The sequence below is a fragment of the Manacus candei genome, unplaced genomic scaffold (assembly GCF_025592945.1).
Source record: "Manacus candei isolate 608988 ecotype Guabito, Panama unplaced genomic scaffold, ASM2559294v1 h1tg000024l, whole genome shotgun sequence".
Lineage (NCBI taxonomy): Eukaryota > Metazoa > Chordata > Aves > Passeriformes > Pipridae > Manacus > Manacus candei.
In genome coordinates this window covers 6,080,080-6,098,999 of record NW_026138072.1, presented here as the reverse complement: position 1 = coordinate 6,098,999, position 18,920 = coordinate 6,080,080, and the positions used below count along the sequence as shown (strand labels likewise).

General features: G+C 41.7%; 1 protein-coding gene across 1 annotated transcript in view; it reads right to left on the bottom strand.

Annotated features, from left to right (window-relative positions):
- THBS4 (thrombospondin 4) overlaps nt 1-18,920 on the bottom strand; it is a 39,696-nt gene that overhangs the window by 2,798 nt on the left and 17,978 nt on the right. The window contains exons 7-20 of the mRNA XM_051788076.1: nt 18,512-18,684; nt 15,292-15,429; nt 14,856-14,933; nt 11,153-11,305; nt 9,160-9,264; nt 8,814-8,921; nt 7,172-7,331; nt 6,372-6,490; nt 5,564-5,616; nt 4,295-4,488; nt 3,818-3,996; nt 2,324-2,372; nt 2,030-2,226; nt 1,375-1,547 (exon numbers count right to left, since the gene is read on the bottom strand). Coding sequence (XP_051644036.1) covers nt 1,375-1,547; nt 2,030-2,226; nt 2,324-2,372; nt 3,818-3,996; nt 4,295-4,488; nt 5,564-5,616; nt 6,372-6,490; nt 7,172-7,331; nt 8,814-8,921; nt 9,160-9,264; nt 11,153-11,305; nt 14,856-14,933; nt 15,292-15,429; nt 18,512-18,684 — 1,879 coding nt within the window. The remainder of the gene's footprint in view (nt 1-1,374; nt 1,548-2,029; nt 2,227-2,323; nt 2,373-3,817; nt 3,997-4,294; nt 4,489-5,563; nt 5,617-6,371; nt 6,491-7,171; nt 7,332-8,813; nt 8,922-9,159; nt 9,265-11,152; nt 11,306-14,855; nt 14,934-15,291; nt 15,430-18,511; nt 18,685-18,920) is intronic.

The following is an 18,920-nucleotide window of genomic DNA, read 5'->3' as shown; positions in this document are numbered from 1 at the left end:
AACCCATCAGCAAGTTCCCAAATAGCTGTGTGAAAGGAGATTAACCTGCCAGCTCCCAAGCACATGCCCTGTATTTGAGGGCAGGAGCCAGCTGAGCTGTTGCAGCACTGTCCACAAAAAGTCCTCAGCCTTCGGGTAAGTTTACTAGGTAAATTGCTTAGAAGATGATGAGCCTGGAGGGCCTTGTTGTGGATGAGGATACTGCTGATGAGACATGCAAGAAAGTAGCACGTGGTGAAGGGAAAGAAAGTTCCTGTGTCTTTCCATAAAATAAGAAAAAACACCCAATTCCTGGTATGTTCCAGAGTTTATTTCCTGATTTGCTGAGGCACTTCAAAAGTATCTACTATATAAATAGAACTTGCTGTCTTTCCAATTTTCATGGGAGAGGCTGGCTGAAGTGATTTTTTCCTAGGCTTCCTTGAAGCCTCAGAAAACCTTTTCTAGACACATAATGGTCTGTGGCATCTGGCCTAACCAAACCACAGCAAGATGTGGACAGAGAGCTGGCAAATGTTCCATTTAGGCTTGGCTGCCTTTAGTTTTTGAAGGATTCTACTACACTGACTTTGCTACCTTTCCCATTTGGAGGGGCCATTACTTAGGCTGACTGGAGAGACTGCAATCATAGGAGATGTTTGCTTCTGAAGCAGCTTGACAAACTGCTTGGTCTAAACAAAACTTGCCCAAGATCTATTCACTACTGCCCTGTGGCTGGGACACAAAAGTAGACAGTGTAAATGTTCTTAATCCATTTTACCATAAAAGTCAAACATGGTCACTCCAATTACCACTGAAGATGATGCTCTGCACTAGAAAAGTGGAGTAATTATATCATCAAGTTACTGCATCTCAGCTGCAGGGTGGTGATTTTTTTGAAAAACAACTGACTTATCTGTATTTGTTTTCTAATTATAAGGTTCTAAAACCTGAGCTGACAATGCCAGAGCAGTTAATTTTTTGCATTTTATGCTTGATCTGCAAGCATAATTCCTGCTCATTTCTCTGCTGGATGTTGCAGAGTAAGATGTTTCCTCCCAAATGGTGATTTTTGGGCTTTTTTAATAACTTTTTTCTTTCTCTCAAATATCAAAATAAGAATAGATAACATGTATTACAAAGCTCTGAATATATGCTGAATAATCTCAAATCTATCACATCATGATAATTACTCGTCTTAGTTAGGCTCACAACCTTTAAATGACAACTTTTATTAATTCTGTTATCCTAGAATACGTAAAGGCTATTATAAGGCTTCATTAATGCAAAGACCAGACATAATCTAAACTCTCAGATTATCATCTGAATCAGGTGTTGAGAAACAACAGTTCAGGCAGACGTATCTGTACTCTTATCTATCCTTTTCTCTCTTACCTGATATAACCAATCTGGGGTCTGTGCTGCAAGAACCAGCGATAGGAGACTTTGTCTTTCCACCCTACATTTCGGGGATCCTTCCACAGCAGCCTGACCTGATCACTGGTGTCCCCCGTGTGCCAGAGGGAGTTGCGGAGGTGCTCGCCAGGACCTGTCTTGGATTTCACAGCCTGCAGAAATACAATTTTCCAATGATGACCATAGAGAAATGACACTTTCAGGAGCCATAAGTTTTTTTGTAGTGGGGAGCGGGTCTATACCCTCCCTGCTGCTCACAAGCTGCTAACTTCTGTTGTATAACTGCACCCACTGCCTGCATGGAAAAGCAACTGGGTACCTGGACCAAGGAGAAGGAGGCAATCTGACCAATTACGGTCAGAGCACAATCACTGCAGAAAACAAATGCTCCAGCTGATAAGAAAGGAAAGATGAAGTTCCTTAAAAAACAGTGCCATTAAAAGGGCTGTGTGGCAGCTGCCTGACATTTTGACACAAGTTGCAAATAGAGAACTGCAGTCAAGCAGCATGGCTGACATGCGATGGTTTGGCCCCTGCACAGCATGATGGCTTCACCCATGGCCAACACATGGCAGGAAAGCACAGCCAGGCTGCAGTGACCACTGTGTACCCAGCTGGGAGCCACAACCAGTACCTTTAGCTGAATGCCAGGCTCTGCAACAGCTCTGAAGGGAGTCGCTTGCCAGTACGTCTGCTCTGTCTGTTTCCACATCACCACATAAAAGCTAGAGCTGTCTTGATAACCAAAGATAAAGCCAGCATAGTCATCATCTGTCACCGTGTTCACGTGAAAAGTGCCCTCAAAGTCAACGCCATTAAAAGCTGTGTAACCTGAGGATACACGCAGGTTAAAAACAATTCTGCAGAACACATGTTCATATGCTACATTTTCTTCTGTAAAACTTGCATCTCAGAAGAGGGTACATACCCACAGCAAGGCCAGGATCACTGTTCATAGTCTGCACAATTTCCATGCCCTGTAAGAGTAAATTCAGGGTGGTTAGCATGCATGGCAAGCTGGGTTGGCTAAGCCTGGCCTCCCTCTAGCACTCTGTCTGTCAGTCTCCTCTGTTTGCTCACAACATATCTGTAAAACTTGTAGTTCTGAATTGAAATGGGAACTACAATCAAAATACTAGTGTTTCAATTGCTTGCATGACCTGCCTGAGTCAGGAAAGATTTGTATTTTCCCACTGTAGAATTGGCCATCCTGGTTTTCTAATACTTTCCCTCCCACAGTCTTCTGTAAATCACTGAAACTGGCCAAAATGAGGGGCAAGGAGAGAGGGTTGTGGAAGGAAGAGAGCTTTGCCTAGGCTTAGCTTTTACAGTTTGAACACAGAGTTCAGGATTAAACTGACTGCCAGGACTGGTGTAAGGAAGACATATACATCCCAGCTGGCTTGACAGAGACTTTGGCAACGGGAATAAATTGCATGTTCCCTGTGACTCAGAACACGTTAGCCTCCTGAAAGCTAAAATTTTTTAGTGTAAATAGCAGTTACTGGACTCCGTCTAGGAGTAGTGGAGTACTGCATCAGCTGGGGTCTGCAGCACAGGAAGGACATCAACCTGTTGGAGCAAGTCCAGAGGAGGGCCACCAAGTTGATTAGAGGGATAGAGCACCTCTCCTATGAGGAAGGGCTGAGAAAACTGGGTTTGTTCAGTCTGGAAAAGTGAAGGCTTAGGGGTGACCTAATAGCAGCCTTCTAGTACCTGAAGGGAGCCTACAAGACAGATGAAGAAGGACTTTTTAAAAGAGCATGTAAGGACAAGGGGCAATGGCTTCAAACTGAGAGAGGTTCAGATTAGATGTTAGGAAATTTTTTTGTACTGTGAGGGTGATGGAACAGGTTGCCCAGAGAAGCTGTGGATGCCCCATCCCTGGAAGTGTTTAAGATCAAGTTGGCTGGGGCTCTGAGCAACTTGGTCTAGTTGAAGGTGTCCCTGGCTATGGCAGGGGGGTTGGAACTAGATGATCTTCCAAGGTCTCCTTCCAACCCAAACCACTCTATAATTCTATGGCATACTCTGCTATTTAGAAGGTCAGACTTTTAAATTCTGGAAAGGATTGTTTGCTACAGAAATATTTTAATAGAGTGACACAAAAGTCTAATGTCTGCCTTCTGGCAGTAATGAAATCCACCCAGAATAAGCTGGCCGGTATGTAATTTTAGATTATTAAGAGCATCAAGCTATTTATTATTATTTTAGATTATTAGCAGCATCAAGCTTCAAGCTATCATATGCTAAAAGAAAGAATTTTATTTTTTATTTTATTATTACTCCTGAAAACAGTCTACCAACCAACAGCTTCCACTTCTGATGTTTGCCAGAGATCCAGCAACTACAGAGCCAGTTTTACTGTGGTTTTCAAATGATCTTTTTCAGACAGGTCAGAAAGACCAAAGTGTATTTTTACCTGGTTCAGAACCACCCAGTTGGGATCAATCTGCGCATCCCCCTCTGGGTCCAACACCACAGTCTGATAGGCCCTGAAGTCTGTCAAGGTGATCTCTGCATTCTCAGGGCACACATCGATCCGATCAATCACTGTATCCTGGTCAAAATCAGACTCACAGACATCTCCAACTCCATCACCTGAATGCATCAGAGAAGTGAAAGCGGATTTATGGTGCAGGCAAATAGTCACACCTGGCCTAGCCACTGGATCAGGGTGTCCAGGAAGCAAGTGGAGTGTTAGCCCTGCTGGCTGCAGTGCCTGAGAAGGGGACCTGAGGACCTCTGCTTTGACTGAAGGGTCCTTGTGTGTTGGTGTTCCTCTTGGGATGAGTGTATGCACATGTAGTGACTGTGTTGGATCTTGCTACACATATCTAATGCCTGGAGATGAATGCAGTGCCTAAGAACTGAAATGGCTCCTGAAGGCCCGTCTTACCGTTATCATCTTCCTGCCCTGGGTTGGGAATCAGCCTGCAGTTGTCAGGGCCTGGGGGCAAGAGGTCAGGAATACCATCATTGTCATCATCCTCATCACACTCATCACCCAACCCGTCCTTATCTGTGTCCAGCTGGGAGCTGTTAATAACAGCAGGGCAATTGTCTGTGCTGTCCTGGTGTCCATCGCCATCGCTGCAAGCGAAGAAACAAAAAGAAATGGCATACCAGCATCAGGTCCTGCCTCTGCACAGGCAACAGCATAGACACATGAGCAGGAAACATACCAGTGGCACCCCTGGACCTGGAAGCAGACCAGTGGGGCAATACAAGCTGTTGTCGCTCAGGTGGCTGAACTGCAAAGAGGCCATGAACAAAGAGGGACTGTATGATAAGGTGGCAGGAAGACAAAGACTGAGCCAGGAGCTATAGAAATACTCAGATAAGGAAAAGAAAAAGAGGCCTAACATGGTGTGGGAAACTTACCAGAGCCCAAGATCTCAAACAATCTCCACTCCTAAAGGGCAAGTAAGGCACAGCCAACAAGCACAGTGTCACCAATTAAAAGGCACCCAGGAGACAGCATGAGCTGAACACCTGGTGTCCCTTGTCCCATGTGCACATTGTGCACAAATGTCTTGGTGCTCATGAACATGCAGGTTGGGCGTGAATGAAACTTTATGGGGGACTACATGAGCACCTGAAATCAGAATTGTTTAAAAACAAGCACCACTCTCACACCCCTGCATGTCGTTTTTCGTGGTGAAAGTGGGCTTCTGGCAACTCCTGTTGCAGAGAGCAGCATCCACCAATGGCTCTGGGATGAAACATCTGTCTGTGGCTGGTGAAAATCTGTGCCAGCACAGAATTTATCATTTCCCTTGTCTCTTGCTGTAAGTGAGGAGCACGGGGGAGGGCTTACCACCCCTAGAGCTTGTTATGCAGAAACTGCTTCCATACAAGCGATGCAATTTGTCATAGGATGTGCTCCTCTGAATGCCAAGGGCGTGTGAAAGCCACTGATAGTGGAACTCACAGAAGGCCTGTGTGAATGGGGCTAAGGGTGAAGGGCTCCACAACTGTACTGCTACCCGGAAATGAACCAACAAGGCTGATAAATCATAACACTGATTTTGAAATAACATCTCTCTGGAATTAAATCCAGGCTAGTCTGAAGAATTACAGCTCTCCAGGAATCAGTGGCATCCTTCAGCTCAAGACTAGCCTCTTTCACTTCCCTGCTGCTGTTACAAGCCACAAGACAACTTACCTGTCCTGATTGGTATCACAGGAATCTCCAACCAGGTCATTGTCAACATCTGACTGCAAAAGGAAACAGAACAAGTTCCAGTATCAGCTGCCATCTACTAAAATAGCAGTATTAAGTCAAAACACAACCAAATCCAATGCCATAACAATAAAAGCATGAGAAAACATCGGTTTTACAGAACATATTTTCTTGCTTGCATCATCCATTAATCAAAAAGTCAGTTTTATTCAAGAAAAAAAAAACAGTGAATAAACAGTGTTATACTTGACTGGCACACTTCTAGACAGATTCCTCTACTACTGAAAATAAGTATCCCTCATTTCTAACAAAGGTTGATTTCTTAAGCAGTTTTAAAAATCTACTATGTTTCTCTATAGTTTCCAACATTTGTCATTAGAATCAGAATTTCAAACATATGAAAAGTTCCAATGAGTTCTCACCTAGGAGCATTGGAAGTCTTGATAAATAAGGACACAGGGATTTTGTCCTAATTAAAGATATATTGAGTGTAACGAAATCACAACCCTGTGTGGAGTCTGGCACTGGACTACAGCCCACATTTCAGAACATGACAGTAGAAAATACAGGCAGGGCAGAGGTCCTAACAACATCCCAAGCTATGAGAATACAACTGATGCCTCCCCTTTCTCACATCAGAGGAGTCTACGGCTCCATAAAACTTCCCTGAATACCTAGATATACTTTATTATTAAAATATAAACACCATGGCTGCATGGGTTGTCTCATTCTTTGCATCTTTTTGGACCTCTCCCTAAACAAGGATATTTTTTTCTTTCTGCCTGCTGACCTGGTTTGGGTTGCTCACTGTAGGGCAGCTGTCACAAGCATCACCAACACCATCATTATCTGTGTCCTCCTGGTCTTCATTGGGGATCCTCTGACAATTATCCAAAAGGTTCTTAATACCTAGGGAAAAATTGATTGGATGTTAGTTAAAGACAATTCCCGTAGCTGTTACTGGACAATATAAACTTTAAGAACAGTAAAGACACTATTCCTTTTCAGCAACTACTTAATCTTGCAATGAAATTAGAAGCCTGCACTGCAAAACTTTTTTATGTGTGCATCCATTCATTTAATAGTAGTTAGAAACATCTCACTAAAGAATAGCTTTCCACCCAACCACACCCACTTCATTAATTAGATACAATTCATTCTATCCTGTTCCTGTATCACAGCTTACAGGATAGGACATTTCATCTTCATTATTACATTTGAAGGGTTTTGATTTTTTTCACTTCTTTCAAGCCTCCTACACCAATGAAAATAATACAGTATGCAGCTCTTGGGCATCAGTTACTGGCGGCAGCTGGATGCTCTGGGACACATTTATACCTTTAAGGAAATGCTGAATGACCAACAACCTCAACTTATACATAAAACACGGCTTGGTTTATCTGTTACTATGTTCAGTGCTTCCAACGCAGGCTAAAAGATATATATTAAGTAAACTAAAAGGATTCCAAACACAGGTTTCATGGAGAAAGACTATGTGCTACAGCTGGTGACAGGAAATCTCCTACTCTAATACACACTCTGGGCAACTTTGAATAACATCAGAGAAGCTGAAAGTGAAAAATCACCAACCATCTCCATCCATGTCATCATCACAAGCATCTCCTTTCCCATCACCATCTGTGTCCCTCTGGTCATTATTGAGGATATTGCGGCAGTTGTCACAAGCATCTCCAAAGATATCTTGGTCACTGTTTCTCTGATTAACATTGGGAGCCAAGACACAGTTATCCTGCAAAGAGACACAGAATCAGACATGAGCCAGGCCCTGAATATTTAATTCTTATTTTAGTGGATTTATATAATCCTTGTATTTATTTCTACTTTCAAAAAAAAATTATTAGTGTGAGGACTTTGAAATTTTATGTGAATATTAACTCCAGATCAGACTTCACTTGCTCCCTCAAAGCTCTGCTTCGAACCACTCTGAGAAAATCCTAAGCACAAACACCCAGTACCATAAGGCTTTACTTACAACTTTGACTTCTGATTCTCATTTTGGATGTATCCATGGTGAGGAACCTGTTTTGGTGCCCTGGCTTTCTGTTTCTAATATGGTCCTTCTCAAAAGCTGCAGTTTGGAGTCCCCGACAAGGTTTGCAGACACTCTCCGTGAAAGGCCAGTGCCCCCTTCTGGTACAGACTCAAACTAAAGCTGAAACACTTGGGAAAGCAGAACTTTTTGATGCAAAATGACAAGTCTTTGTTTGGATTTTGATGGGGGGTTTTTTGTTTGTTTGTTTTGTCAAACAAGCTGTTATTCGCTCTCAAAGTCCATCAGGAGGCATATGGAGAAAACTTTATTTCAAAGTCGTGTAAAATTTCTACCCCCACCTAGCATATCAACATCCTATTGCATACACAGAGGAAGAACATAACTCAGCAACAAAATAGAAGTTACTCGATTCTGGAGTTGCTGAACCTGCAAATAGATTTACAGATAAAGGAGGATTTAACATTCATTTTTCCTTATAAACATTAATAAAATCAGATGACTTAAGCTACCAGAATTGAGGGTGGGCCTCTGTGGCAAAACAGCCTGAGACAAACCTTCTGTGATTCTTAGTCTGCCCTAGCTCCACGTGGACATTTTTAATCTGGATAAAGTGTCCTTGTTGTTTCCTCAGAAGTGCAGTAAGCAGTCAGTGAAGGATCTTAATGTAGAACAACCGCTGGCTGCTAAGAATACAGGGTGAATACAAAAGAGCTTTTACAATTTGAATTTATCCTATGATCTGTTCTGCAGTTGCGTACCCTCATGGAAACCTCTTCTGCATTGAGGACATGATTCAAAGCTTTTTCAAGTTATTGGTAAGATACCATTAATTTATGTAGGGTTTGGATCCCTCATGAAACATGTCAGATCAACCTGCTTTTGAAAAAGAAAGACATTATGCAAGTAATGTTCCTGAAGGCCACGCTTTGGGAGAGTGTTTCAGAAGAACACAAGTTCTGTACACAAAAAGTTCCAGAATTAAATGCTGCAAGATAATAATGGCAGATACACTGGTGGATTTAAGGCTGGGTGTTTCACGTTTTGTAAGAATGAGCATTATATAAAAGCAAAAGACAGGATTTAGGGAGTCACTGAAAGTGATGGGTATGGAACAAGCTCTGGCAACTAATGAGTCAGATTTCAGAATCACTGCCCACTGCAGTAATGGAAAGTCCTTCTGTTGGCACAGACCCCTGCATCCTGATCTATACACAACACCTGCTCGTTGGGAATGCCATCTCCATCTGCGTCATCATCACAGGCATCTCCAATTCCATCGCCATCAGCATCTTCTTGTCCAGAGTTTGGGACAAATCTGCAATTGTCCTAGACAAAAAAGGAGGCAAGTCTGGTGTTCTATGGGTAAACTGCATGCTTTCATAATTTGAATGGCTTTTTTTCTATTATTGTTTTAAATAACTGATTCATCCAATGAAACAGAATCTTTACAGAAGAATTCAATAACTTGAAAAAAAGATTAATACATCTAGTCATGTTTCTTCCAGTCTTCCTCTTCATCCCTTCATGCTCTGAATTATTAGAGGATTAAGAAAGAATTTCTTACCTTTCTGCAGTTTTCAGCAGTGCATGAGAGTTCTTCGTTAGGGTAGCCATCAATGTCAACATCTTTTCCACAAATATAACCATCACCAGCCCAGCCAATGCCACACTATCAATAAAACACCATGGTAGTACTATCAAAAGGTTAATGAGTCACTGTAGAAATATTCAAGAGGGAAACTCCACACCCATCTTGAAAACAGTAGCATACAGAAATCATGGCCAGGCACTGAAGTACAATGAGGTACAATGCAGTGAGGTACAATGCATCTCTCAGTGTGGAAAGAGAATCTTTGTTTCAAGTTCTCTGTATCTAGACATAGCTAGAAAGAGCTAAAACTTGATGTCAAGTGGAATATGTGCCTGCAACACCTAATGATTTCAGTTGAAAATATGGATTGCTTCGAGCCACTGGCCAGGAACTAACTTTGGTTCCTTACCTGCAAATGGAGTAAAAGAAAATAGACAGAGTATGCACCTAGCATCTCAGCAAGGGGCCCACGGTTAGATGGTGATACTGAAATCTCAGAAAATAAAGAAAACCTTCTGACTCCAATGTGCTTATTCAGAGAGCAGGCATTCTTTATTGACAGTGCTGGATGCATGGGGGATCATTCTGCCTATCATGCATACCATCAAAGAAAAATCCTTCCCTTTTTATTTCATATATACATTAATATTCATTTTAATTCCCCAAAATAGCTTACATATTCATGATATTTCTGATAAATCATTATCATAAATTTCACCTATACAAAGTATGTGTCATTCTAGCTTTGGGTGGTCTTGGGGGTCTTCTACGACCCTCAGTTACTGTCCTTTAAATGAACTCTTTTTGGTGCTCATGCACAGTTATAACATGTACGTGTAATTTTCCAGTCTCTTGAGCCAATCTGTTCTGTTTAAGTTTTATGATCAGAACATATTGCATTCTATCAGTACATCTCGACATATCCTGCATTTTATAGCTGTGTAAGCTGTAGTTAGAATTAACTAGTTCTAAACCTCCTTTGTTCAACTACAGATTTATGTTCTGATTTTATCTCCTTACTTGCTTAGATCAAATTCTCCTATATCAATGGGATGACTGTGTTTTGCTCAGTATCTCAAGAACTAGAGGAAGTTTTAAGAGAAAACTGTATTGACTTTTACTAAGTTGGCATCAGCAAAGGAAGTGCATTTGCACACAAGTTTCTCCTAGCCAATTCAATTGGTACTGTTTCAAACCAATTCCTAATCTCTGTGAAAGATATATGTATAAAACTGCATGTCAAACTCTGGCCTCCCCTTAAATCAAGGACTTGCCTCTAATACAAGTATCTAGGAATCTTTCCATTACAGCATGGACTTAAAATATCCTGGATTCTTCTTTTTTGAAATAGATGTACTTAAAAATGAGACCGAAGCAAGTGCCAGCAAAAGTATGCACAGCATCCAAAGTTAGGACATGGGATTAGTCTCTTGCTTCCCCTTGCTAGCTGGAAAAACTAAGTAATATATTTCAGTCAGACTCGTACAATAGCAGTTCATATGCCACTTGGTGCCCCTCTGCTCCCACAGCTGATTAAGCACAGTACAGCCTACCTGTGCCTAGAATCTGTGATCTCACTTGCAAAAATATCTCTATCACCTGGCAAATACAGGCATGTTGACTATGCAGACAGGATCCCTACTCACAGCTACGTAGCTGAGCACCAGGAGAGGAATTTGTCCTTGTGATGTCTTCTGTAGAGTGACACTTGACAGTTTCTTCTGAGGAGGCTACAGAAAGTCTACAAAAGCCATTCCCAAAGGCCTAATTACAAATACAATACACAAGTATGTCTGCTTTACAGACAGGTGGCAAGAACAAACCAATGGCAAGATACCTGGTCTGGGCCAGTGAGCCACAACCTAGTAAAATATCCAACTGTTTAAAATGACCACAAAGACTTTCTCAGTTCCAGCCAAGAAAAGGCTATTTTTCACTGGACAAATACATGAATTTATGAACTCACAATACACGTCACCTCTCCTCTCCTCTCCTCAATACAACGGGCATGGATGCTGCATGGATTGAGGGCTCGATTTCTGCAACTCCGTTCAGCCTGGCATCCCCTGATTTGGTCTCCTGTATATCCTGGTTTGCATTGGCCACAGTGGTAAGACCCCTGTAAGAACAAAAAATTAGCAGCCAGCCTTTTAACAGGAATTTTTTTCTTTTTAAAACATGCACACGAGTGAGATTCACATCATACTGCTTACACTGTGCAAGAGTAGTTTTTCATTGCTTGAGGCCCCTTGCACTGTGAACAAACTTTATTTTCCATGTGAAACTGATGTTTCGCTCCCACAGTGCATGCTGGAACACACACTCAATTCTTATTTAGATCAGCCTTTTGTTAAGCCAGAGAAAAGTCATGTAGCAGCAAAAGCTTCTTCATGATGCCTTGTCCCTGCCAGCATCACTCTGAGCCACTTCCAGGTGGCTGAAACTTTGCGTAAAACTCTAAGTAGCATCTGATTAATCATACTGGATGATATTATTTCAGTGTAAACCACACCCATCAGTTTATTTGAACTCAACTGGGCACAACTTTTAATCGAAGAGAGATAAGAAAGTTCATCATGTGTTTGGCCTATTTTATTTCATTTTTTAAACTTACATGTTTTTAAATCAATTTGAGCTAAATTGTTTTCTTCAGAAAAGAATTCTGTAGTTGAAGACACAGTCATCCTCACTTACACTGAAATAAGAACATCCACATAACTTTTTGCAGTGGTTTACCTAGACACATACATATATACTTTATATTTGTGCCCTCTCTCGTGTAAATGAGCATTAAGTTGCTAAGCCAAGGAATCTCATTATGTTCTGGGACAATAATCATATGAGATATAAACAGATAGATGCAATAAGTTGAGGTCTTCTTTAGGCATCTAATATGCCTTTTGTCTCTGTCTGATATATTTGTAGACTTGTAACTTATGAAATAAAAGTTAATTAAAGAAAACAATCTTTTTACCTTATAGAGAATAACTATTTTTTGACATGTCAAGGAACAGAAATGGGCAGAGCTCTGACAAACATGTGCATCTACCCCTTTGAGAAACTGAGGTCATTCATACAACTTCATTCTTCACATACAAAGTCTGTTGGAGGAACTGTCAGGACTGTCCTGTTCCATCCTCATAGAGAAATCTATTTACTACTCAGACAGGCATTATTTTTGTCCTCTAATCCTAACTTCATTACAAATTTTAACTCTGTGCTGCCTGCATACTTTCAGGATGAAGACAAAAATATACTGACGACTGAAGAGTAAAATAGTCCTTGAACCATGCAAATGGTATGGCCTATATAAAACACACCAACCCGTCCACTTTATCCTAATGGACACTGGGATAGTATTTTCTGAAGCCTGATGAATTTGCTCAGTATATTTTGTCCTTTATAAAGCCCAGGTATGCATTAAAATAGCCTTTAAGGCAGCCCTTCCAGACCAAACTGTTTCTGAAGGGAGACAGGATTAGAAACCCCACATTGCTCTGTTTTGACAGATGGCAGGACACTTGGTGCCTACCCTTTGCAGACAGGGCCTGATGGCTTCCTGAAGATGACTAGTCATGTCTAGTCATGCAGCAAGATACAACATGTGTCAGTAGATGTTCTAGATACTAAAAAAAGAGACAAACATACTGAACAGTGAAAGCAGTCCTAAGAAATCTAGGTTGTTCACAAGGAAAGCTAACACTGAACACAAATGGGAGCCTAAGTAATACCTTGCTGCAGAAAGGACCACCTTTACACCTGAAGGATACTTCCAACCCTTCTCTTGCTATGAAGAAAGACTGTAGCATATACAGGACAACCTGAGGATCAGGCCCAGCCAGCATGGGTTTGTGAAAGGCAGGTCATGCTTGACCAACCTGATCTTCTCCTGTGACAGGGTGGCCCATGTAGCGGATGAGGGAAAGGCTGCAGATGTTGTCTGCCTAGATTTCAGTAAAGCCTTTGACACTGTCTCCCACAGCATTCTGCAGGAGAAACCTACAGCTGATGGCTTGGACAGATGAGGTCTTCAGTTGGTAAAAAGCTCTCTGGATGGTTAAGCCCAGAGAGTGGTGCTGAATGGAATTACATTCAGCTGGTAGTCCCCCAGGGCTCAACACTGGGGCCAGTCCTGTTTAATATCTTTATCAGTGATCAGGATGAGGGGATCAAGTGCACCCTCAGTCAGTTTGCAGGTGACACCAAACTGGACAGGAGTCTTGATTTGTTGGAGGTTAGGAAGGCTCTGCAGAGGCATCTGGACAGGCTGGATCCATGAGCTGAGGCCAATGGTCTGAGGTTCAATAAGGCCCACTGGTAGGTCCCACACTTGGGTCATAACAACCCCAGGCAGTGCTACAGGCTGGGGAGGAGTGGCTGCAAAGCTGTCCAGGGGAAAAGGACCTGGGGGTGCTGGCTGACAGTGGCTGAACAAGAGCCAGCAGTGTGCCCAGGTGGCCAAGAAGGCCAGTGAAATCCTGTCTTGTATCAGAAACAGTGCGGCCAGCAAGACCAGAGCAGTGATTGTCCCTCTGTACTCAGCACTGGTGAGATCACACCTCAAATTCTGTGTTCGGCTGTGGGCCCTTCACCACAAGAAGGACATTGAGGCGCTGGAGTGTGTCTAGGGAAGGGCAATGGAGCTGGTGAAAGGGCTGGAGCAAAGTCTTACAAGGAGTGGCTGAGGGAGCTGGAGGCATTTAGCCTTGGAGAAAAGGGGGCTCAGGGGAGGCCTTATCACTCTCTACAACGACCTTAAAGGAGGTTGTAACAAGGTGGTGGTCAGTTTTTTCTCCCAAGTAATAGGTGATACGACAAGAAGAAATGGGCTCAAGTTGCACTACAGGAGATTGAGTATTAGGAAGAATTTCTTCACAAAAAGGATTGTCACGCATTGGAACAGGCTGCCCAGAGAAGTGGTAGAATCACTATCCTTGGAAGTATTAAAAAAAAGAGTGGATATGGCACTTGGGGAAATGGTTTTGTGGTGGGCTTGGCAGTGCTGGGTTAACAGTTGGACTCAATGATCTTTAGGGTATTTTCTAACCTAAATGATACTATGATTACATTATTCTTGCTTCATAGCATTAATGTGGTTGTATGCCCCTTTTATTGGATCCTAACGTCTTTCAAACCATTCCTACTTCTGCTATGCTTGCTCTCCTGGATTTAATATCTATGGATATTAAAAATATTGTACCAATTGCGGCTCTCCTCTTTTCCATTTATTTAGAGGGATATCTGGTACTATATACATAACCTGATGAATTGAAGACATTACTCCTATAAAGAGAGCACTCAGGAGAACAGCTTGCTGCAGCAGTTCCCAGGTGGGAAGAGATGAGAGTAAGAAAAGTTTTAATCTTTCAGAGGCTATTCCTTGCAATGACATACTCACAAACACAAAAAACTGGGTAGTATGGAGAGAAGAGCTCCTGCCATTCTTCAGGGAAAGTGATAAAATACAATTCAGATGGATGTGTTAATGACAAATCAAGTATTGATTTTTTACTGTTAGCCAGGAAAAGATGAAGGGATTCTTTGATTTGTATGAAGCCAAGAAACAAATTATATTATTCAGCTCTCCAATCAGACGTATAAATCCAATCCTAGCCTCATAAAGTTTTAAAACAATCAATTTTTTAAAGCTGAATGAAAAAGATGCTTACCAAAGTGTTTATGCAATGAGAATTCGGAACGCAGACTCCAAGTCCATCATTCTGACATTCATCAATGTCTAAGCAGACCTAGCAATAAACCAAATTAACAAATAATAAAAACAATGTCAATCTGAGATTGAAGTCTGAAGAAAAGACACTAAAATTTAAGACTAGAAAAGAGACATAGCCTGTCCTGAAACCGCTCTCAGAATGGCACAGACACACCCTTAGGACAACAGTCCAAATCTGAAGAGACACTGTGATACAGAAAATTTCAACTTTAGGATGTGCTGTGGTTCACCCACAAGAGTTTAGATAAAAACAGTGTTCCTATTGTAGGGTGCTACAGGAACATGCAAAAAAATTTACAGTAAAATACAGATGCACTGCTGATATAAAACCAGCACCTTGCAATGGCAGTTGTCACAGGGATGCTGCCACTCACCTGCTTATTGCTCTTGGCATAGCTGATTCCTATCCCTTGCATGGTTTGTCCTGTATATCCTGGAGGACAGGTCTCACATTGGAAACCTGGAGCAGTGTTCACACATCGCACTCCAGGGAAGCAAGGGTTGTAACGGCACTGCAATGAGAAAAATGAACCGAGCACATGTTTGTGCTTCAGTAACATCCAGACTCTGACTAAATCCACAGCCCTCTCACCAAAGACAGTGCTACAAGCAATGTCTGTATGTCATCTGTTCAGAGACAGCTTACAGAGAAAATCATCTCTGCAGGTATTTCTGACCTCAGCAAGTCTTTGGCTATCTCTGTAATTTAAGTAACATTTGCAATCTTCTACTACGGCCTGTAGTTGATGTCCTAAGCTCTCATCCTCAATCTTTCCTTTGTCTGGACAGGTTCAGACCCCTTGGAGGCTGAAAGCCCCCCAGAAGTCTCCAGACCACAATATAAGGAAAGCCTCATAACTCCAACCCTCCAAACAGTCCTGTGCTTTTTTTTGGTACACAGAAGTTGCAGCAGCATTTTCCTTCATTTATATTTGTGCAAATCCCATAGCCAGAAGGAAACCAAACATGAACCAGATAAGCAGGGATGTGTCAGTAGCACCCACATGCTTCTAAAATGGAGGCCCATGGAGAATGGAGGCACTTGTTCCAAAATATCATATGTCCACAAATCACCCTTGGCCTGAAGGCACCATTCACTTCATTGCCTTATGCAGTCTTACAGAACAGCTGTGACTGATTTCACTGAACTGGTGGGTGCCAGTTTGGAAAGCACATCTCGCATGGCTGCCTTTCCAACATCAACACTAGCTGCTAGGTAACATTTATAAGAGTACTGCAAACATCAACATGCCATCATGCTGCATTAGACAGGCTCAAAGACAACAATAAATGAGAAACATGAGAAAAAAATATAGAAGAGGTTTAAAAATATGCTTTTTTCCCCCCTTCCATTGCTAACAGAAGAACATCTGCAAGATGGAGGAAGAACGAACCAGACAATATTCACCTACAAGAGACATACAACTTGTAACCAAACACACACACAAGCAGGAAAAGATATGTTTAATATCCAAGGGTGTTTGACAGAAATGTTTTCTAGAAGTAGATCCGTAAGTAATGTAAGGGAAATGTAAAACCTAGGACAGACATTTTGTGCTCCTTATTTTGCTGCGAATTTTTTATTGCAGGCAGCAGAGGGCACCCAAAGTACACAGCACACAGAGCAGAGCTGCTGCTCCGGAGATACCAGAAACCAGCACAGCAAAGTAATGTCTTTAAACTGATAATGAATTAGGGAGTGTACTACAGAGATGCTAACAGCCTCAGAAAAAAATGATGGCAGCTCTTAGTGAGGAATCTTCTAGATTTGTCTTTATCAGAATTCATACATGAACTTATTTTTAAATACCTGGTACGAGGAAGTGCACAAATAGTTCATTCAGTGGAAAAATGCTCTCCCAGAAGAGATTACTAAAAAGCTTTTAAAAAAATTTACTTTCCTTCAGAGTCTTAGTTAACTCAGGAAAACAAGTAACATGACACATCCCCTCTAATTAGACAATTCAAAATTGTTGCCATTCATTGCTTCTTTATTTCTCCCTGTGTAACTGTAAGTAAAAATCTAGCTGCTAAAGTAGGTATTTACTGTTGAACAAAACCACTCCAGACTAGGTGGTAATTTTAGTAGCACATAAAGACCTCATGTAAGCAAGTCCGTATCTCTATAACACCATTTTGGCAAAATTTCCTTGCTATTTCTAATCTGAGATCCAATCTGTCATGTGGAGTGGTGGCAGGAAGATGAAGGCACATCAACCTCCTGTGGCAAAGCCTGATTGCTCACAGAAAACCATGTTAATATCAAGTCACTATAAACCAGTCTCAGTCTGTTTTCCCATCACTGCTGTAACGGGTAGAGTTGCTCCAACACTGAAAAGAGCAGAGGAGACTATTGCCATGCTCTGCCTCAGTCCGCAAATAGCTCAGGAGGTGAAGCCTATCCCATACTGATGGGCTCCAGCCAGGCTGGCTTCAGTCTCTCACCATAGCTGGCTGTGGCATGAAACTCATACCACAGTTGTCTTGGTTTCACCACTTGCCTTCACATTTCAGAGCTGCACCTCCATTTTTCTACACCTTCTGTTGCAGCAGACACAGTTCATGCCATGTGAGGCAAAACAAGACACATTGCCTCCAGCTCAGGAAATGGCCACACTCAACCCACTTTCTCCCCCCAGTGTTTTTCACAGACAGAAACAGGACATCCTCCTTGGTGATGGCCTACAGGAAGGAGCAAATCAAAGCAGCACCAAAGCACATCTCGGAATTGCTTTTGCTGTTTTACATCATTATTCTGGTACACTGCTAGTACTGTGTTATCCGCAGGCACAGTTTATGACCTCATTGTGCTGGTTCCCTGGTCTACTAAATCCAGGTGCTTTTCCACGAAAATTACTAAAGAGTAATGTCAAAAATCATCACATAAAAACTGCAGTGAACCTGTAAGTGGTTTTGTTATTTCTGTGCTACATTCCAGTTAACACAGGGTTTTTTTAATCATTTAAGAGACTGTAAATTTATTAACTCAGTCCTCAATACAAGCAAGCTCTGAACTTCTAATATATAGCACAAGAAAAAAAATAGATTTAAGTCAGCATTATTGGATTTCAACACAAACAAAGAAGGAAAAGGAACAATGACAATAAATGTTTATTTTCTTTCATAGACTTTTAATGTAAGGCTGAAAAGATGGGTCCAGTTTGGGTTGAAGAGAACATTTTGGTCTTCAAGGCATGAGTACGAATGTGTCAGGAGCATGACAATTTAAAGAAGCAAAGCTCAATTTGACAAGTGCTTCTGCAGCCTATAACACAAGCTACTGCAACTTCTTGTGGAATAGAAACAACTATGTCAAAAGTTCATTTTGTCTGGTTTTAATTTGGCTTTTTTTCCAAACATTAAATTCTTTTAAGTGGCTTCTCAACTAACCAGAGTATTTCAAGTTTTTATACATATAACCTCCATAAAGTTGCAGCAACAGCAAAATAGAGATATAGAATCAAATCAGAATGAATTAATATTCACTGTGCAAGCAGTCAGCAAATGCTGAAGACAGCAAGTACTAGCAATGCATTGATATATATGAAAAATTTGTTTGTTTGGGTTTTAATTCACTGAAAGTCTTTATTTTACCTCATCAATATCTGAGCACGTAATTCCATTTCCTGTGAGTCCTTCAGGGCAGGGCCCACACTGAAATCCTTCTGCTGTCTCCACGCACCTCACTCCCCTGAAGCAGGAATTAACTTCACATTTGGGTTTAGGGCGCCTAGGAAGCTGAGTTGGAAAACTCACAGTTCCCAAACCTTTAATGCAGAAAGAACAACTGTTTCAGTGACTGAAAGAAACATCCACTGTGGCTTTCAGCTGGCAAGCATTCTGAAGAAATCTCCAAGACACTTTGTGTCTCTGCACTGTGCTGTGGCCGAAGAGACTTTACACTGGGAATGGCCCAGGAGCTTGCTGTGTCCACAACCAGGGGAAATTGATGCTATTTTTTAGGTCCACGTGCTTCTCCTGGCTACACATGGGAGTCCTCCTG